General features: G+C 39.3%; 1 protein-coding gene across 2 annotated transcripts in view; it reads left to right on the forward strand.

Moving 5' to 3' along the window:
* Nucleotides 1-17,948, forward strand: part of MAPRE2 (microtubule associated protein RP/EB family member 2) — a 121,057-nt gene extending 103,109 nt beyond the window's left edge. For both annotated transcript variants that reach the window (XM_089517268.1, XM_089517267.1), the window contains 3 exons: nt 7,156-7,295; nt 11,748-11,906; nt 14,785-17,948. In XM_089517268.1, the coding sequence (XP_089373394.1) occupies nt 7,156-7,295; nt 11,748-11,906; nt 14,785-14,856 (371 nt within the window). In that variant the 3' untranslated portion in view covers nt 14,857-17,948. The remainder of the gene's footprint in view (nt 1-7,155; nt 7,296-11,747; nt 11,907-14,784) is intronic.
* The last annotated feature ends 4,827 nt before the right edge of the window (nt 17,949-22,775 follow it).

Consider the following 22,775-nt stretch of genomic DNA (forward strand, 5'->3'; position numbering starts at 1 on the left):
TTCATTCTTCCAGCTGTGTTTGGGAACTGATAGCTCTATTTCCATGGACAATTCAGTGTTCGTATCATTTGCAACAAAAATGTGCTCTGTATGAACATTAGAACTTCACTGGATGGAGTGCCTGAATTTGTAAAAAAAATTCAGTGAACTGTGCTATTAAGACTTCATTTTAAAAAGTACCAGAATGTTTTTCAGCATATGACTGGGTTAAAACTGACCAAAGCAGTTCACTAATTCATTCAGCGTATATTTAAGTTGCTTGAGGATATTCTAATGGTCTGCATACATCTGTGTGGACTGCTTAATAGTGATGAAGGCAGCAGAATATATAATTTTCTTTCTGTCTAAATTCTTTAACTTTTACTGCATCTTCTTAAATGCATCCTTTGAGCTTCTGAATTGGACATTTTGCCAAGTCAGATGTTCAGAGAGAAAAATGTTTCAACTATCTTGGGACTTGTATTGCTTCAGAATGCAGATGGAAGGTAGTATGTTTCAGTGTTTTCACAAATAGGTCTGACAGTTAACCCCCAAAACAACCTAGAACAAGATGGAATTATTTTCAGTTACTTAATCTGATGCCAGAACTCTGGATTCCCCATGGAGCTTGGCATCTGTTTTGTTTTCTGGAGATGGGATTTTATTGTCCTAAATACATTATTTTGCCAAGGGTTTTTGTTTTTTTAGGAATTTGAATTAATTTGACTTTTTAAAAACAGAGTGGTGAGATGGAATATTAGAAATATTAGGTTTACTTGGCTTCACAAACTGAGAATGGAGAATCTCTTTATTACGCCTTAAGAGGGCAACTGTTGTAACAAGTCATTGGAGGTCAGGGATAATGCAGCTTGGAAATTGTAGCATAAATAGTTCCTTGGGACTAATCTCTTGACCACCCTGATGCTTTGTTTCTTGCTTGGAAGGCAGAGTCGACTTCCTACTGAGTTGGTAGTTTACTGGTAATACTAGATATTTTTGTTACCCTTGGAACTGCGAGTACCAGTGAGAGACAAAATCATAAGACAAGAAATTTTTATGAATGCTTTATACGATTTATTTTTTTCTAGAGTTTCCTTCCATTGGAAATTAATTAAAAATTGACTGTGTCTTTAGTCCAGTGCTTTCCACCTATATACTGAATATTCAGACAAATTTATAACAGAAGATAAATATAGCTAACACATCCGCTTTTTATCAATGGTTAGAAACAGCATACCCAGGAAAGCTTTTGATTTTTGCTCATAAGTAGTTTTTTTTTAAAGGAAAAGCTATGGAGCTTATATGTAAGCATCCATCATAACAAAGCATCATATACCTGTTTTGTACTGTGTACTCAGACTATATAATGCATCATATCAATCATCTCCTAGTTTGCTTTGAATTTTAAAGTGATCTCAATTACTTAATCTATTTTCTCATGAGACAAAGCTGAATTGTACCAAAAGTATACCTAGGCCTTTTTTACATTGTCCACCCAGATACCTCTGTAAACCTCATAAGCAAGCATGAAGTCAATAGGCCTCATATATGGTATCTTCCCAGCTATTTGGATAGCATATATTAGTTTTTGAACACTGAGATTTCAGATAACCATTGTGTCTAATGTCCATTAATTTATCAACTGAGTGATCTTCCATGAGTCTGCCTGATTCCTTCAGGAGCTTATGAGATTAATGAACTACATGTAAAGTGAAATATACACACACACACACACACACACACACACACACATATATATTCTCCCAACCATTTAGATTCATTGGATGACCCCAGGTTTCAAGTATTATGAAAAGTCTTACGAAAAGTTTATGGAGCCCATAGTGGTTAAATGCCTATACTGCAGCCACTCACAAACAACAAGGTTGTGAGTTCAGTATCAGCCAGGGGCTCCAGGTTGACTCAGCCTGGCATCCTTCTGTAGGTTGCTAAAATAAGTATCCAGCTTTTGGGGGGCAATTAGCTTATACTTTGTAAACTGCTTAGTACATTGGTAATCGGTATAGAAATGTACTTACTATTGCACAAACTTCTGTCCTGTATTCTTTCCATCTTTTTTCTAAACTAAGAAGATCCAAATGTCAATAGCCTTTCTTTGTGTGGGAGTTGCTCCTGTCTCCTGACATTTTTGTTGTCCTTTTCTGTGTCTTTTCTAGCTCTCTGCTGTCCTTTTTTACAGTGAGCAGCTAGAATTGTGCACACAGTATCCCACGTATGGTCATGCCATAGATATGTGCAAATGACATTATGATACTGGTAGCTTTATTTTCAGTCCTCTTCTTAATAATCCCTAGCATGAAATTTGAATTTTTCCACAGCTGCTGCTCAGAAAAGTCAGCACTTGGGACCACTTCTCTCGATACTTAATCAGTGTCATGTATATATAAAGTGAAGAGAAGTTTCATGATTCCAGTGCACATCACTTCACTCTTACTTACTTGAACTTGAGCTTCTATTTGTAAGCTTGATCCATTGAAAAAAAGTTTTACAGATGTGGGCAGTTTGGTTTTCACCACCCTGAATATCATCTGTAAATCAGCCGTATCATGGCTGATCCCTAATTCCAGATGATTTAGGAAGTTAAAAACTTGAATCCCAGCATGGACCCCTTGAGGGATGCACTTCTTCTTCCCTCCACTGTAAGAACTCCATCAGCCTCCTTCTCTCCATTTCAGACTCCTTCAGCCTAGTGGCTTCTGTATGCATTGAAATACTGCTCTCATCTTTCCCCCACAAGCATGGCCAAGCTTCTGAAGGACAATGGGGGTTATAGTCCATCACATTTGGAGAAGAAAGGATAATTGGTTTCTTCTCTGGCTTCTGTGTTGTTGTTGTTTTAATAGGTCCATCAGATAACCTGTTGTCTTATCCTATAACTGTTTGCTTGGAACAAGGAAAAGGAAATCTTTGTATAGTATGGAATATTTTTAGGTAATATTTTAGAAAGAAGTATTGACATCAGTACTTTCTATCCAAGAGCAACACAGCAACTCTTTTTAGTACTGTATAGTATTTTAGGAAGTTTATGAGACTGTGAATCTACCTTATATTGGATGTAGCTACTGTAATATTACCTGCTCTGGATCATAGGAACTGGTATGGATGAGACATCTCCAAGACCCCCTGTACTCAGCTGCTCTTCTCAGGTCCTGCAAGCTCAGGGCCTTGGCTTCCTTGATTGACTATTTATCTGCTGTGCTGTCTTTCTCTGTTCATACAGCCCTCCACTTTTTCTAGTATTATTGTACTTTCTAGTGAGTCCTGATGTGTAGGTCATAATGTAGCTGACGTATGGCAGCCTCAACTTAGGTACTATAGAGACCAGCGCTTTGTGCCAGCTAGTGGGCAGGGTGAGGGCTGATTATCCACACGCTCAAATCTCTACCACTGCTGGCAGGGCACCATTTTGGTGTGCACCAGTCTACACAGCGTACACCATCATGATGACCCTCTGCCGCAGCCCCAAAAGAGCATCATCACACTGCATGGCGGCAGATGTGGCACCCTTTAGATGGTGCAAAAAGAAGCTCCTTGGGGCAGCTTCTTTTTGCTCCCTCTGAAGGGCGGAACTGGGCTGCAGCATGTGGTTGCCGCGATCCCGATCTGGGGCAACCACCACCCATCTGTACAACCATTTTTGGAGAATTTGGGAGCATTTAGAATTCATATAAGCAGATGCATTAAATAAGAATAAATACTGTGTTTTGTGGACAAATTTTATATTCTGTTGCTTGAAACATTGGCTTTAGGCCGGTTGCCCCGGCGGCCATCCTTTGATGCTTTAGTAAGATTGTACTAGAAATAACATCATACCAAAGTTCCATAGCAGCTAGCATTCTTCCTAGATTCAACTACATTGCTTCTATTTAAAATGCTTGAAGTGGCATTTATACACTAATTAATTAACATTTGATGAAAGGAATTTACTACATAGATTTTTTAAAAGTGAATTGGGCATACATTAATTATATATTAATTTTGGGTTTCCAATGTAAGAATTTTTAATCATGAACAAAAATAATTTAGCTGAAGAAAAGTAATCAAGAGAAATGCTCAACTTTTTTGACATAATACTGTAAACTGTTTACAGCTGAAAATGGTATTATAAGAATGACCTGTTCTGTTGACGAAGGCTACAAAAAATACCAAGGAAGCTGTCCAATTCGAATTCAGTAGGTTGCAATGGATTGTGATTGATCAAAGACTATGGGATACAACTTTGGTATAAGATTTCCAGCTCCTCTGACTGGCTTCTGCTGTTGGAATGTTAGGTATAAAAACTGACCAATAGGCAGGTTTAATATTTAAAAAAAGATTTTGAATGGTCATGTATATACAGTCCTCCCTCTGTTTTCGCTGGGGATTCGTTCAGGACCCCCTGTTCGCGAAAATGGAAAATCGTGGCTATTAAAGCCTTATTGGATGGAGGTGCGCCCCCACAGGGGCGTGCGGGGGCATGCCGCGGGCACATGCCCCATTTTAACCCCCTCCGTTTATCTTCCGTGAATAGTCAAGGGATGCAGATCCCAAGTCTGTGAGAATGGAGGGAGGACTGTAGAGTTCAAATTTATATTATCGATTAATGTAATTAATAGTTGACTCATGGCTAGGCATTTCTTATTTTAAAATGCAACTGCTCAGCTTTCCTGCAAAACCAACTGAAGAAACCACAGACAGTTCATCTGTCCTCACAGATCCAGGAGCCATGTCCTTTTAAAATAAGAGGCAATTGATATTCTTGACATTTATTTGGAGAATATTTTTTATTAGTAATACTACTACTGTCACCCAAACTTTATTTCTTTGAACAAAATGATATGAGGCACTCCAAATTCTTGGAATTTTATGTCCCTGAAGATTTTTTGATACCTGAGACTTCTGTTGGGTATTTCTGTAAATGTTAAAGGTAGCTCTTACCTTAATGTCCAGTACTTGAACATAGCACATACCAATTTTTTTAAAAAAAGTATTTGCAGTCTATTCATATGTTAGCATGTGATAGTTATTAAAATTACTTAGTGGAACATTATTTCCTATATTTCTCCTTTAAAAAGTCCATATCTGGACCTCTTTGGGCAATCTGTGAAAGGCAGGCAACTGCCTTTCAGGAACCTTGAATAATTTCTGTATGCAAAGAGCTGTTGTAGCACCTTTGAGACTAACTGAAGAAAGAAGCTGGCAGCATGAGCTTTCGTAGACTTGAGCCTACTTCTCAGCTGCATGAGGTGAAGGAGGTTCAAGTCTGCCAAAGGTCATGCTACCAGTTTCTTTCTTTCATTCTCAAAGGTGCTCCAAAATTTATTTGGCTATTGATTTTCCAAAATAACACAGCTATGTCTTTGAATGATTTCTGGTTTTATTTGTTCTTGTTTTAAAAGAAATGATAAAGTTTGATTCTGCAAGAGGATACTATAGGAGAAAATCTTTTAATCCCAATGAGAATGAAAGCATTTATATCTTTAGGCCAGACATTAAAAGAGTAGCTTCAAATGGGTAACAAATTTGATATCTGGTTTATCACATTTATTTAATAATTCAAGGTAAAAAGAAATTGCTGCCTGCAAAAAAGGGGTGTATGCACGCACATATGACTTCAGGCTGCCTGTCAACTTATGGCAAACCCATGAATTTCGTAGGGTTTTCTTAGGGAAGGAACACCAAGAGGTGGTTTTGCCATTTCTTTTCTGTGAAACATGTTCTGTGGCACCTGGTATTCATTGGCTTAGCTTCCACAATCAGACAAGATTTGGTGCTTTTATGACATTTGTTGTTGTGTGCCTTCAAGTCGTTTCTGACTTACGTAACCCTAAGCCAACCCTAACATGAGGGTCTTTTGACAAGATTTGGTCAGAGGAGATTTGCCATTGCCTTACCCTGATGCTGAAAGTGTGCAACTTACCCAGAGTCATCCAGTGAGTTTCATGGTCAAGTGGAGAATTTAACCATGGTCTTCAGAGTCATATCCCCAACACTGAAACCACTATGTCATGCTGGTTCTCTTTTGAGTATTTCATTCTTATCAAAATGAGGATACATCTGCCCTTAATATGTAGAAAGATCTTGTAGCATCTTTGAAACTAACTGAAAGAATGACGTTGGCAGCATAAGCTTTCATAGACTTCAGCCTAGATCCTCAGATGCTTTTTGAGGTAGTAGGCTGAAGTTTGTGAAAGCTCATGCTGCCAACTTTCAGTTAGTCTCAAAGATGCTACAAGACCTCTCTACATACTGATTCTACAGACTTACACAGCAATATCTTTGAATTCTGCCCTTAATATGTTAACAATGTTAAAATGATATAGGGGAAAATGCATAACTTGAATGAACAGAAAGCTGGAGGTGGCTAGTGAACTGAAGCCAATCCAGAAATTGGGTTATGGATGACAGAATAAATGTACTTGATGTGTGCTAGATTAAATTTAAATAACACAATACTGAAATTGGACAGTAAGAATTGACCCTGTGGTTTTTCCTGATATTTTATCTCCTGTTGACAATGCAGCTTGACTAAAGTGTTTGGGACATTTAGAACTTTGTGGTACCTTTCATATTGGCCACTGAATTATAAGCAGCAATTTAGTCTTTTGATGTATTTTTAGCAAATTAATTACAGCATTGTTGTGTCAGGAAGGGTGGTCATTACTTTTAAATTGTATGTATGGGTAGAATTTTTTTTTTAAAGTGCCACAGGAAACTAAGTTGTTCTTCTTTCTCTAACTCAAACTGTAATAAACTTTACAGAGTAATCCTGTGCCTGCCTCCTCAAAAGGAAGCCTAACTCTACACAGTGGGATTTACTTCCTATTTATACCCATCAGGGATCACAAAATATTTTATAATAAAACGTAGAAAGGTTTTCATTAAGACGAAATTAGACCAATTGATGCATGTGTAGAACTGCAGCTTCAGATGGTCTGCTGAATCATCTGAAGTGATTCCAGCCTTTGTGATGGAATTATTTTACTCTGCAGACTTTCTTAATCTTCTAAACAGTTAACCTACAGAAAACTTGCTAGAAAAAAATGTTTACACCTCAAACTTTGGGTGATTCTAATGTGTTTATTAAATATTTTAATATAGAAGTTTCACATAAGGGAAGAGAGTTCCCCAGAAAAAGGCCTAATTGCAGTTTTATAAATTATTATATATATATTTTAGGTGCTGCTAAATCTAGTCCTGCTTCAAAACCAGGCTCTACCCCCTCTCGTCCATCATCGGCAAAAAGAACACCACCAAGCAGTTCAGCTTCTAAATCTGATAAAGATTTGGAGACGCAAGTCATACAGCTCAGTGAACAGGTAATGTACTTGGGCAATTATATCTAAACTTGCAATTGTGCTTCAGTGATACTTCCTCGGATGCTAAACATGAATTTGTAATAGGTTTACTGACCGAACCCAACAGGAACTCAACAAGTGATTAGAAGTCACTTCCTGTTTCACTTCCAGTTTTTAAAAATGTCCTTTCTTGGACCCAAAATGGCCTAGGAGAGCAAAACCATGATGAAAATACCCCCACATTCCCAAAGGGGACCCTGGAGGTCACAAAAATGGCCATTAAGGGGGACTGCATGTAGTCTGTGGGGGATACTATGGCCTACACCTGATGTAATATAAGAATGTCCATTGAGGCCTAATTCCCACAATGGTTTAAACTGGATCGTGATTCCAAATGATTCAGTTTAAACCACCATGGTTCCCACTTAATTCGAATTGCTGAAGCAATTTGGAAAGGGGGATCAAGGTTTTTACCCATTTAACCTGTGTCAAAAAAAATGGTGGTAAAATGGGGTGTTTTTTGGGCTGAATCGATTTATTTAGAAATAAATTGATTCAGCCCAAGTGGGCACCAGGTGGATTCGAATCAGATTCAAATCCACCCTGGTTCCCACTAGCAGCAGCTTTTCCCTGGCCTCTCTGCCTAGCCATGCCTCCCTCCATCCCCGGCCTTCTCCTGTCACTGCCCTCTCTTGCCTGCTCCGTCCCTGGCTTCTCTGTTCCAGGCCCCTTGCCTTCTGGTCCCCACAGCCTCCTTACCAGCCTCCCGGATTTCTGTGTGACCTCCTTACCAGCCTTCCCTGTGTTTGCTGAATCAGTTTCAGGAATCAGTTTAGGAATTGGATCTAAAGGTAAGTGGGAATTGGGCCTCAGGGTTGTTCTCACCAGACCAAAAGTTGTGGTTACTGGCTCCCTTCCTCTCTGGATCAGTTCTCCCAGTGCCTTGATCTGACATCTGCCAAACAACCCCCAACCTTCTCCCCACTTTGTATTTGAGAGGGGTGTAATGAGGATTTTTGTCAAGCTGCTAGGATAATCTTTGTCTGCTTATGCCACATCAGACTTGGAAGGAAGGCTGGCCGCTCATCATATGTCAGACGATGGCCAAACACATTACATCAAACAGAATTGTCGAAAGTTTGGTCACTTCTGTGTTACAGATCAGGAAGGAAGCAATACTGGAAAGTCTTGTTTTATTAAATGGAAAAAAGGCATTTTCTAATTCTTCCCAGTGAGCTAGCGGCTCAAGTGAGATTTTAGTTGGAGGTCTCCAGCTCATGCTCTTAACTACTACACTGTGTTGGGTCCTTTGGCAAGCATTACTTGACTATGAGGATTGGGATCTGACCTTAAAAGTTTTTTAAAATATTCTGAAAAACAAATGAGCTGTAAATAGATTTGGGGGGGTGGGGTTGGAATTCCACAAATTAACATGGCTATCCCTTGGAAATCCTTGGTTGAAAAGTACAAGAATTATAGTGATTTTTAAAGTTCTTTGTCAGTTTTCTTGTTTCTAGTTTCATTCACAGTCACAGACCAGATGGTATAAATATCTTCCTGTCAATATAAATTGATTAAAACAGGTTTCTTTTTAAATAGTAGCCATATAAACAGTTGATTAGAAAGAAGAAGAGAGCAGCATTAAGGGAAAGCTGGTTATAGCTGATTAAGGCAGATATTTAATACTCAATACTATATTGAGACAAAACTGAGAAAAAACTACATCTTCATGTATTCATAGATGAAGCTAATTATCATGATCTGTTTCAGTATGAATTCTGGCAAGGTTTAGAGCCAGAAATTCCTCTGATTGCTCCATGGAATGAGCTGTGCTGAGAGAGAAAGAGAAGTTGCAACCTTGTTGACTCCATTAAATCTTAGTGCCTTTCATTGCCGTGGATCATGGCATCCTTCAGAGTAGGTTATCTGAGCTGCTTATTAGAGTCATCACCTGGTTTTTGACAGTTCATTCCAACAGACAGTATTGTAGTGTGATGCAACTATACTGTTTGGAATCTGAGAAACTAATTCTATCCAGTACAGGCTGAATCCTTATTTCTGGATCTATTCTTTAACTGACCAGGGCCTCTGTGTTGTTTGGATATAGTTTGGGGTTCATCTCTGATGTCAGACACTGGTTTAGAATTAGAAAATCTTTCTTGGATTTACATGGACAAGAAATAGATTGGGTGCTATTCAGTGTACTGTGGGCACTGATACCCCTAAATTCAGAAAGACCTCTCCTGCAGCTTTCCTATAAAGGTTAAACAGGAGACTGGGACCTTGATAGACACCATAGGCTGTGGTCTTAACCATTTTCTAAATTCACTCCATCAGGAGCAACCATAAATATCTTCAAGTTTCATTTCAGACAGGTAACATAGAAGAACAAACAAGTGTTAAAATAGTGTTGAAAACCACTAAGAACTGCAGCTGAGCCAGGGTATACTCCCCCATGTGGTTTCTGGTGCAGATTGTCTACCAAGGAAACTAAAGTTATCTCTGGCGGGTTACAGACTGCCTCTTTGAGGCGGGCTACACCCGCCCCTTTCCCCGCTGGATCGGGGCCTGAGCTGCCAGAACGGCAGCCGCTGAGGCCCCGATCCGCCGCTTTTCAGGCTGCGGGGAAGCAGCAAAACGCCACTTCCCCGCAGCCTGAAAAGGGGTGTCCTTGGGGCTTCAAGCCCCAAGGACACCCCGTGGCAGCGGGGAGGGGGTGGAAGGGGCTGCTTGGCCCCTTTCTCCCTTGCTTCGCTGGGCGCAGCCGTCTGAAGGCTGCGCCCAGTGAAGCAAAGCGGCGCCGCGGACCAGGAAGGAGCTCCGAAACGGAGCTCCTTCCTGGTCAACGGAAAGGGCGCATTGAAGACGTCACGTCCACGCCGCCCCGTCTAGAGGCGGCGCGGCCGTGACATCCTGACGGCGGCGGCCGTATGGAAGGGCCGCCGCCGTTTAGTGCGTGACGAGCACGCACTAGGGTTAGGGCGGTGCGGAAGCACTGCCCTTTTGTAACCCTAGTGCGTGCTCGTCACACACTAAAGTGCCGGTCTGTAACCGGCCTCTGTCCCACAAGTAGGCTGAAAACCAGATTGAATAGATCTGGTAATCTACCTCATCCAGAAAGTCTTACAGCTGAGATGCTACTACACACTCAAGCACCTTATCCAAATGTTTGTGGTGTGTGTTTTTTTGTAACTGTACATTTCCCATGGATGTTGTGGTGAACTAGAAAGTGAGATGTTTAGAGTACGTAAAGGGAGCCACAAGGAAGGAGTGTGCATTCCTGAGGCAGGGTCCTGACAGCCTATCTCTGCTTTGGCTATGGCCACCTGAAGCATTCCAACAATGTTTTATTTTGATGAGCCCTACATTTCTTTCTACTAAGTACAACAGAGTTCCTCTTCCTTTATGCAATATTAATATATATTTATAATTGCACATCCTGAGCCAAAATAATACAGGTTGAATAGCCCTTATCTGTAATTTCAAAATACTCCAAAGGCCAACACTTTTTTCCTGGGTGACTGACATAGTGACACCTCTGCTTTCTGATGGTTCAGTGTGCACACACTTAGTTTTATGCACAAAATTATTTTAAAATATTGTATAAAATGACCTTCAGGGTATGTTATGAAGTGTATATGAAACATAAATGCATTTTGTGTTTAAACTTGGGACCCATCTCCAAAATATTTCATTATGTGCATATACACAAATACATGTATTCCAGAATCCAAAAAAATAATAATCTGAAATCCAAAACACTTCTTGTGTCCAGAAATCCAAAACACTGGTCCCAAGTGTTTTGATTAAGGGAGACTCAACCTGTACTGCCAAAGTGGAACATTTGTTTGGCAACCTAATGTGAGGCTGATTGTGATAGGCTTGCTTTCCTGTGGCTGAAATAACATCTGGTCCACCTCCTTCCCCAACAGTAGGAGTCATGTGAATTAACCTTTATCCTATATTATTCAGAATAACCCCATGCCACAAAACAAAAGGGCTCTGTAACAGATGTTAATGCAAGGAAATAAGAGTGAAATTGTTGATAACATGCTCCATAAAGTTGCAATGGGAACCATAGAGAAGGATGGTTACCTTTCTTCTTGTCTTGCTACAAAGGTCCCTTATTCCCTTTGGTAATGTTATTTTGCCCATTGTTGAAGAAGGTTAAATCCTGGTGCATTCTTTGTTACTGGATGCTTGTACTTCTGCATGCATATACATAAAACCAAATTTATAAATCCTGCCTTAGGTGATGTTTGATGGCAAAAATGATGTGTTTAAAATGATGTGTTATAGAAAAATTACAACAGGAGAAAAGACACACACCCTTTAAAAAAAAAAAGAATGAGTATATACATCTATTTTTCTTTGTGTTATAATTGTGTGAGTCTTCTGCCTGCTTAACACAACCATGCAGACTATCTGCAGCATACAATGATCTCATATTTAAAAGTGCTGTCTTTTTTACAGGTACATTCATTAAAACTTGCACTTGAAGGTGTGGAGAAGGAAAGGGATTTCTATTTTGGGAAGTTGAGGGAAATTGAGCTTCTCTGTCAGGAACATGGGCAGGAAAATAATGACCTTGTCCAGCGGCTAATGGAAGTTCTTTATGCTTCAGAAGAACACGTAAGTTCAAGACAACCATCTGCTTTTTTATTACAAGAAATTATATATCAAACATATTAAACTAAAATGAGGGACACTTGTATGCATAGGGTTTTATGCATGAGTTAACATACTTATCAAACTGCATACTTTCCCCAGATAATTGTATCAGATATTTTACAGCTTTGAAACATACCTCAGAAATTTTGTAGATTTTTTTTGTTCAAAAATTTTTTTTTGAGGATGGGGGTTCCTGGTCACTTGTGGTTGCCATGTTTCAAGATTCCACAGCCATAGTTCATAAATATATTTGGCTGCTCATTTAAGTGATTAGCTAAGAACAAGCCCTAGTTTCTCTCATTGCCTTGACACCCCTCCCTTCTACTAGGTAGAAAGGACAATTTTGTATCCTTGCATTTAATTTGGAAGATAATGAAAATCCAAGGACTGCCATATGCTCTTCCTTTAGAATTGAACCCTATAGCATTTGCATCATTGTGTGCTTGTCATTACAAGACTCTTAAAGTCACTTCCATAGCACTGTGTTGTTCACAGAGAAATCCCTGAAGGTTTTTCTTCCCATCAGAATTGACAGAGCCAGAGTAAGCCATTGCATGATCAGAAATACTGCTTGATCTGGCAGACAGAACCCAAATACATTTCTGTTATCAGGGTGGCATTTCTTGACATTATTGGCTGGGGTTATTCATATGCCACTAGTTTGTTCCATGCAATAGTTTCTTCCACAGTTTGCTGTGCACAAGCATGTGCAGAAATAATTGTAGAGAAATGTTGCCAGGAAAATGCCTGCATAGACTATTCTTCAGGTGGTGAGAAACTTGAAAAGAAACTTGAAAACAGATCACCATCTGGTGCCTGTACTTTAGAAATGCCTTATCTGAAAAATTAAGGTCTATCTTTTCAGCTCTGAATACTTCACATCCAGCTTCTTCATTACACCTGAATTCACATATCTACTGTGAGAGCTCATTCACTATTTCAAGTAATCACTAGCATAATCTTCATTCTGCACTTATTTTAAAGAAGATATAAAGTATATGAAAATGGGATTTCTCCCCCACCCCTCTCCTGCAGAGTCTCCCTCCTGTTCTAGCATTCTTTGTGTCTCTATTGAAAGTCAAGAGACATGTTTTGTCCACCATTTGTGAAAGTAAGCAGCTGCACTTGTTAAGTATTGGCTTAACAAAGCTGACAAGGAGATCTGTAAAAGCCTTATTGGTGTAGTTCCCATGTGCATAGGACTTCCACAGCCTCTATATCCATATCCAAGGGATCATTCATCTTATTGAATATCTAGGTGCACCTTTCATATCCTTGTTACCTTATAGAGTAGCAATAAGCAATTTCTTGTCCTTCAAATGTTTACAGTGTTCATTATCTCTGACTATTGGCTGTGTCGAATGGGGTTGATGAAAGTTGTAATGCAAAACAACTGAAGAGCAGCAGATAACTTACCCCTGTAGCACTTAGTTGGGGGGGGGGGGGATCTGGCATATGGAGGCCTCACCCAGATCTCCTATTGAATCTAAGAGCCTTTTGCACCTAGGCAGGAAGCTATTGCATCTCTGATGAATAAAATCACTTCCTCTAAGTGTTGTTTGTTTTAAAGAGGTGCAAAGTAATGGTTACTGTGTATATTACAATGCAAAATGGAAACAAGATAGGTGTAATAGAATCAAATTTGGAACTCCCTGTCACCAATCTGGCTGCCATATTTTGGACCAATTGCAGCTTCCAAATGCAGCATGAGGGTTGCCCCATGTAGAGCGCATTGCAGAAATCGAGACAAGAAGTTACCAGTGAATGTACAACCGTTTCTAGGTTTTCCTGTTCCAGAAAAGTTCGTAGCTGGCTTATCAGCCAAAGCTGATAATGGGCACTCTTGGCTGTCGCATCCACCTGGGATGACAGCTGAAGTGACGAGTCCAGGAGCACCCCCAAGCTACGGACACAGTTAGGGGAAGTGCGACCCTGTCCAGAACTGGAGAGCTTTTCACGATACCCAAATTGGGATTGCCTATAGCGAGTACCTCTGTTTTATTTGGATTCAATTTAAGTCTATTTTCCCTCATCCAATCCATTACTGACTTCAGGCAGTCATTCAAAGGGGAGATGCCTTCCTTGGTCACTGAAGCAGTCCGAGACATGGAGAAACAAATTTGGGTGTCATCAGCGTACTGATAACACCCTGCCCCATGTCTCCGGATGATCTTACCCAGCGGCTTCATGTAAAGGTTAAATAGCATTGGTGACAGTATCGCGCCTTAAGGGACGCCCGATTTGAGCTACCTCTTGGCTGAACAGCTATTGCTAAGCAACACCATCTGGAACCTGCCCGAGAGATAGGACCAGAACCACTGCAGAGCAGTGCCTCTGATTTCCAATTCCGTCAGGTGCTCTATGGTATCGAAGGCCGCTGAGAGGTCCAAGAGCACCAACAGGGCCACACTTCCCCTGTCGATGTACAGATGGAGATCATCGACGAAGGCGACCATGGCAGTCTCCATATTATGACCTGAAGCCAGCTTGAAATGGATTGAGATAATTGGTGTCAATACTTTTGACAATACAAAATGGAAGTTATTTTTTTCTTTAGTATAATCCACAAAGAGATTGATGCAAAGAGGTGCTGGAACTTGTCAAAACCTCTAGTTATGTCCAGGTTTTAATGGTTCTGCTGTAGTAAAAAGACTTGTGTAAAATTTCAGAAATGGTCAGTTGAGAATTCCATTAATAGCTTAACATTTTCAGTAGGACAAAGAATCTCACTTCAGTATTTTCAATATATTGTTGACTGTTTATGCTGCCCTGTTTCTATCCTGACATATACATACAGGCACACACTAAATGGATTTTTTTTCCTACGTGAAATATTCAGGAGAGCCACACAGAAGAACCTGAAGGTGAGGACCATGTTCATGAACAGCCGCAACAACAGGAAGAGTACTGATCACCTGGCACATTTGCTACTTTTAATTTTCTGTGGGAACTTTCTTCTGATGAATGGAACATGTGTGGCCTAAGACTTGAAACCAATCACTCTCAGTCTGCCATTAACATAAATTTATCATAGTGTCAGCCAGCTGCTACATTCTGTACCCATCCATTGCCAAGATGTGTTTGCAGAAGTCTTCTGTCGGGGTATGCACCTGAGAAGATCTCCAGGCTTTGCCCCCAATTTCTGCCACTGCAACTTCACTATTTGGCTGCTTGAGATTTGTTCAGAGATATATATATATATATATATATATATATATATATATATATATATATATATATCCTTTTGTCTTAAGTATGATACATTTGTAATTTGTTGAAAACTATTTATATGGGCATCTCTTATGACAAAAAGTCCTATTCTGTTAGTTTTCACAAACTTCATGGTAATTCAGTTCATTTTGTACATACATTTGGTCAAACTGTGCGAAGGAGGGGAATCAACTTAAATTGTACTTATTTTGTTTTTGTTCCTGTCTTTATTATAACACAAAAGGAAGGAACATTTTCTGAATTAAACCAATAGAAATAAAACACCATGAATTGTAATCATCCTGAAGTTGTACACCAAAGCATGTTAGCAAGCTGAACAGTATTTTAATTCTGAAAGATGCATACACGCCTGCCTAGTTGTTACACTTTGTGAAACTTATCTTGTGACTACTAGAAATGTTCTTCCTGTTTCAATTCTGTATTCAATGTCTCATCTCAAGTCTCCATAAAAGTCTTCATTATTTCTATACTTGCAAACGTGGTTGGGTTCAAAACTCTCACAGCTGGATATGGGGATTATGAGAACCAACCACTTCGTTTTTCCTCTTGTGTATGTGGAGGATGAACAAATTTTGTTTTATTGTTTACCATAGCATTAAGAATGCAAGAATATGTACACAATCAGGCCTAGCTTTTTTCCCCCTGGAATTTTTTACAGAGCGCTTTTGAAATCTAGTATTCAGTCACCACCTTCTTCCCACACAGATATTGATGCAAGATTTTTGCCATAGTTTAGAAGGTAAAGACACACTACTGAGGCATGAGATGAGAGTGGGTCTTTGGCTTTTCGTTACTAATAGGTAGGCAAGGTGCAGAGACAAATGGTTAACTGACAAAAATACTCATTGCCATGTGTCAAGTATTACTGTTTTTGTTAAACTTGCACTTAGATAATGCCATTTTATAATAGAAATATAGCAAATCATGCATCAAAACATTCCTTATTTCCTAAATGGCAAATTTTTTCAGCCTAGTTCTAGTGGTTTTATTTTTTTAAATTCATCATAGTTTTCCTAGTTCACTCTTTCATTCCTCTGTTTTAAATTTGACTGATTATTTGGCAATCAAAGTATGTACACAAAAAAACAAATAGAATATCAATCAAGAGACTACAATTACTGAAGGTTTTCCTGTCTTCTGAATTTACTGGCATTGCTCAAGGATGGTTTCCTACATTGATATATACATAAGACACAAGGGCATCATGCATCTTTCAAGAAACAGCTTATTACTACAGAAGTCTTTTGGAACAGAGCGGCTCTTGTTTAGACCCAACTCAGGCAGCTTGTGCATTCATTTTTAGCATTTGAACAAATGTTTTCATTTCCTTAGATTAACAGAATTGTCACTTGCTTGCCCCTGTCCTATACCACCTTACCAGTTCAAAAGTCAAAGTATCCCCATTGCTAGTCATCTCCCTTTATTACTGTTAACAGAAGTGATTTGGTTTCACTTAAAGGCTTTATACATAAAACATTAAAGAACAGAGTTACTTTCAGGAGGATGTAGTATATTGTCATGATCCAGCAGAGAAAGAAGTTATATATATTCTGTTTTAAAATGTTCATGATTATTATTATTAGTTATACTGCCTCCAAAATTCCAGTTGTGATCAAAGGGATTTGGGGGTTGTTAAAATATTACTGAACCAGCCTTGAAGCACTGCTCCATCACCATCAATCCAGGTGTAATCTGTGCTTCTTTTCCCTCTTAAACATATTTTGAAATCACTTCCTTTTGAAGCGCTTTCAGGGCTTTTCTAGGTTTCATTATTCCAAGAAAGAGTTTGCATCAAAGCCTCTTTGCCCCTTAGTCCTGTCACTTAAGACTTCTTTGTGTGTGAGAGGGAGGGATATGCACGTGTGTGTGTGTGTAAAACTGATGTGTGAAACAGTTTCCATGCTCCATCTTTTTATCATTGCTTTGGAGGAACCAAGTGGCTGGCCTAGGAGGCAAGAGAAAATATATATATATATATATATATATATATATATATATATGTTGGATCCAGATTTAGACATGTGCAACTGAGATAGAAGAAATACACTCCCCCCACCCTCTCCTTCACAACTCTGAAAATGCTACACTAGAGAGGGAAACTTCCCAAACAGGTTAAATTATACTGTATGGGCAAGGGGTTTGTGTGTGTGTGAGTGAGTGAGAGATTTCCTAAAATTGAGCCAAGGAACTTTTTGTAGATCAACCCCCTCCACTAGCATGGGGTAGGCAATTTATGGACCTTCAAGTGTTGCTGGACTGGATCTTCCACCATTAGCTAACATTGGTTGTACTAGCTATAGTTGGTGAGAGCTGCAGTCCAACATCATCATCATCATCATCATCATCATCTTGGATCCAACCCATAGTTATATGAATTGAGAGGGCCTGATCTGCTCAATTGTGCTGAGGGGAGTGAGAGATGCTGGAAAGGGAAAAAGGGCTCCCTCCCCCTGCCCCCCGTGGTGAGTAACACTGTTATTCTGTTATGTTTTTAATATGCATTTGTAATTACTTTTACTAAATAGCACACCATAAAGCTTTGGTTATATATTAAATGTAAACTGAAAGGAATGTAAACATATGTATTGTTAATTATAAATAGAAAGTAATGACATATAGATGCAAAAAGTCTTATTCAGATGTATCAATCATTTCGCATTACCCACCAATTGTCGCATGATAGAGTAGACTTTTTTTGGTCTCTGAATATGTGAATAACTTGACTTGCGTTTTATCTTTTTACATATTTAATAAAAAAAGTATATGTTGCAATCTGTCTAACTCAATAGAAGTTCACACATGGGTTTTCTGGTTTATGAAGAATATTGTTTAACCATTTTGTTTTGAGATAAAGGCAGAATAATTTAAAATGAGGATAAGTGCATGTCAAGTGCTTTGAACTGGGATGTCACCAGGTAATATCATGATGCATTGCTGAAAATCTAACATTTTGAGAAATTTTTGAGTCAGTGATGACTTAATAGAATTATACCAAAAAGCGAAATCAATTGATCTATCTATCTATCTATCTATCTGGATATTCAGTGTTCAAATGCAAATCAAGGAACATGAGAGACACTGCAGACTGGACAAGCCAGAAAAAGCAGTAGCAGAATATATTAATATTTATTTACTTATACCCCGCTCTTCAGCCAAAAGGTTATCATAAACCAACCTGGGCATAAAATGCTATTTGAAAGCACTGAATTCAGGACCATGCCAACAACTATCAGGACAGAATGCACATTGAAATTCACAAACACGTCTACCGCTTCAACAGGAATGAGGAAACCCTAAAAGTAAACAAAGTTTGGCTACCAGTCTGAAAAACATCAAAATCAAAATCGGCACATCTCCCAGGGTCAGGGGATTTCCCAACAGACAGCAGATCACTAATTAAATAGACAGAAATCTTCCTCACATATCTTCCCATCCTGAGGCCTTGCCATTCACCAACAGACCAACACAGAGATTAACATGTAAATCACTTCCTGTAGACCATGGGTCATACAGTATACCCTACACACCTCCATGCCACCATTCTCTGAAGATGCCAGCCACAGATGCAGGCAAAACATCAGGAATAAATTCTAGAACATGGCCACATAGCTCCCCCCCCCAAAAAAAAACCCACAAAAAACTGAATACTCTTAGTGCTGGAAAGAACAGCATTAAAAAAGTCACCATGTAGGTAAAGCCTCTGCTGTTTTTATTTTAACGTATTTGATGACTGGAGAAATTAACCATCAGTTAATGATGCTGTAATGCGTATTGAATCAAGGCTGTTTTATGAAGGTTATCAAGGAAATTGTTTTATCATATGCACTGTACAAAATGTTCTATGGCACTCTAAAAAATTGATGTTGAGAACTCAATACAGAGAGGAACTTATAGAAGAAGCTGGTCCTTCTGGTTTACAGATCCCAAGCTTTTTAGAAGCTTGATCAGGACTTTGAATTGATCCTGGAAACCATTTAATGACCAATCCAACTCACATAAAAATATCTAGGTACCACCAGTAATCTGGCTGCTGCATTTTGAACTATTGCACTTTCTATATGCTTTCCAAGTCGTCCTATATAATGTACATTACAACGGTCAAATCTAGAAGTGCTAGAGCATGAAGGATTCTGGTAAGCTCTGCCTTTGTCATGCATGGTGGTAGCTAGCTAACGAATTGGAGCAAAAGAAAAGACACTTTTAAAGTGTATGCCAAACTACAAACATGACTTTTCAAAGAGTGCAAATCAACTGAAAACAGGTTGCACACCTAATCTGAAGTCACCAACAGTACTCCCATTTTGTAACAATGTCTTACCTTGTTTCTGCAGCTTGTTTGACCTTAGTACAACTGCTAGACCAGTTCAATACTTTTACCGCTGACAATTTCTCTATTGAGGTGGCATGGCACCGAGAAGAGTAACCTAAGTCTTTCCACGCCAGTTGTGAGCCCAGTTAAAAAAAAATCCTAATACAGTGGGCCCTTGCTTTACGCGAGGGATCCATTCCGGACACACACCCGCATAAAGCAAAATGTGCGTATGCTCAAGCCCAATTATATCCAATGGGGCTCACACTTGCCCCGCAGCTGCGTGTGCACCCCATGGCCGCGTGCACCATTTGCAAGCCCCATTGGATATAATGGGGCTCATGCTCGCTGTGCATCTATGTGCTTACGCCGCACATTCTCCCGTTTCCTAGGCAGCTTCAGCATAAGCTGAAAGCCACCTATAACAAGCCTGCGTATGGCGTGGGCTCACTGTACTACAGTTAATTTTAGCTTCAGAAAAAGTACCCCAAGAAAATGAACCAGGCCAAGTGGTGGGGATGGCAGACTGAGGAGGATTACTAGGTGGCAGACATCCCTAACCATAGAAGTGAAAGCTACAATTGCCTGGTATATTCATTTCTCTTGGAACCTCATGGTAGCTTCAGGAGGGCCAGCATCATGGTAGGGAAAAACAAACTGGCAAGTGTGATTGCTATTTCCTTTTCCAGGAACCTTAAAAACTCTTCAAAAATTTGAGTAGGAAGATCTTGCTGCTGTAGAGAGAAATGCTGGAAAAGAAAGCTCACTGAGGAAAAAGTTCAGAGTGTATGTGTGAGGGGAAGGAAATAGCACCTAACTGGGTAAGGAGAAAAAGTACACTTTACTTTATAGGAGTAAGCAAGTCCAGAGGTGTATGAAGGGAGAGGAATACTGCCTGCTTCAGTAGGTAGTGGGTAATAGGAGGAAAAAGAGTAACAATCAGGGGTTTCTAAGGCATTTTTAACAGGTCACCCTCTGTAAGCCCTTTTGCTGTTTCCTTTCGACAATACATACTCAAAGCATCTATGATATATACTCGACTACAAGTCAACCTCATGTATATGTCGAGGGCAGATTTGGGGGCCTAAATTATGGATTTTGCCATGACCAGTGTATAAGTCAAGGGTAAAATTTGGAGGCTCCTTCAGTGTGTGTATGTGTGCACACAGCAAGAGGGACTCTAATTAAGGCTTTTTACTTCAGCATTTCAATTTTGGGTTCACCCTTGACTCCCCAGCAGCAGCCAATGCAGGCGGGAGAGGGACTCTGTTTTTTAATAGCAATCAGTCACCCAAGACACTCTGCTTGGCTCAAGAGAAAAGAAAAACTCTCTCCCGACCTCATGGGGAAATCTGAAGGAGTTGCTATCACATTACCATACTGACTCAAATGTAAGTCGACCTGTGATTTTGGGGTCAAGTTTTGGCATAAATTTTTAGACTTCTAGATGAGTATATATGGTAAGTTAGTAAATATGTAGCATAATATGCAGTGTTACAAAAGCGTATAATTTCATAACAATACAAAAAGTGTAATAATTTGAAAATTTGGTAAGTTACTGCATCATGTCCCAGATTCCATTTTTATATATATATAGGTATTGAGAGACTAGTCAAAAGATTATGCATGTTTTGTAATTTTAAGCACATCAGCATGTTCTGAAGTTGAAGTAGCAAATGGGCTTGTCATTTAAAATCTTTTACTAGAGGCGATAACTTTCACCTCATGGATGGACATCTGATGCTCCTGACATCATTTCTTCACCACCTGATGCTGCTTCTTTTCTTTTATTCCCACCATAGTCTCTTTCTTGCCCCTCAAGCTTTTATTGTACCAGTGACTTCTGTGCGTGAGACAGAAGGTGGGAGGGCAGGATGAGGTAGGAGCAGAGGGTTAAATACAAGCTCATATCAAAAGAAGTCCTGCTGCCTTTCCATCTCCTCATACACTTCCTTCATTAAAACTCAGTTGAAGAAAACTACTTTCTACAGCCTCCTCAAAACAGTTTGTCAGATTTCTTCCTTATTATTCTTGGTTTTAAAGTGTGCTATCCCCTTTTGTGTAGAAGGAAAAGAAAGCACGGATGGAACAGTATTTTGTTCAGCAAAAAAAACCCGTGGGTGATTTCCCCTTGGCTGTATTGCTTGTGGGGAGAAAATTCTTCCAGCTGTCAGAAAACAAACCAGTAAGCTTCTGTTGTGCCAGACTAAATTTAGGAATTAACTTTCACATACTTTCCAAAACAAGTAGCACTATTTGAGAATAACCTCATCAAAACCAGTGTGAATCACATTTGAACAGAGCTACACTAGACTGGATAGCCACGGTAAAACATGATATAGGGTAATCTTTATTCCAAAGGAATAAACCCAGAACACCTGGATCTTCCTATCTCCTTCGCCCACTTCCCAGAAAACAAGTGCCCCTCCACATTTCAGATTAAAATCAGACATACATGTGATGTTACTATATTTTTTTAAAAAACACAAACATTTATTATTAATGAAAGATTTTGCCAATTTGAATTTTATGTTTTAAACGCCCCAGTAACTGTCACCTATATAGCTTGTTTTGATTACTTGTAATCAAAACTCAACATTAGCTTCTATTACGGGGGGGAGGGGGGAATAGCAAGTGGGATTAAAAACATTTTTAGTACATTACACCTATTAAATTGCTCCTGTGAACTGAATGCTGTGGATATTTTACAGCAAAGTATAGAGATATAAACAGGTAATGGATTATGGAGACAGGCAGGACACGGATGGGAAAAAACAAAGAAAAAAGTAAGTTTGATCAATCACAGTGTTATACTGGATATCTCTCAGGGCATTTCTATGCATATTTGCTCAGAATGAAGACTTGCTGAGTGACCCGAGTAGCCACTGTGTCTTGGAGCAAGCATGTTCTATTCTTAAAAATAACTATACAGTACTAAATTGTCTACTGGAGTTTACTTCTATGACCTACAAAAGAGGGCTTTGGTAAAACAATGATATTTGGTAAAATAGCTGCATTGGTAGGAATATGAAATTAGACCATATACTGCTTTATAGTACCTATTTGTAATGGAATGGTGTGAACCAGTGAGATACAATCATCTTTGAATTCTCCAGGTAGGACTGGATAATGTACTCTATATCAAGGATAATATAGTCTCAAAATTCAAAAGTTCAGAAAGGAAAATAATTCCAGAATCGGCTACAGGTGAAAATACCAGACACCCAACATAATTTAGTACTGTGATCATCCTGTTAGTCCCCCAGAACAAAATACACAGGCGAGATGAA

Source organism: Sceloporus occidentalis, unplaced genomic scaffold, assembly GCF_023333645.1.
Source record: "Sceloporus occidentalis isolate IW3139 unplaced genomic scaffold, rSceOcc1.0.p SCAF_3, whole genome shotgun sequence".
Lineage (NCBI taxonomy): Eukaryota > Metazoa > Chordata > Lepidosauria > Squamata > Phrynosomatidae > Sceloporus > Sceloporus occidentalis.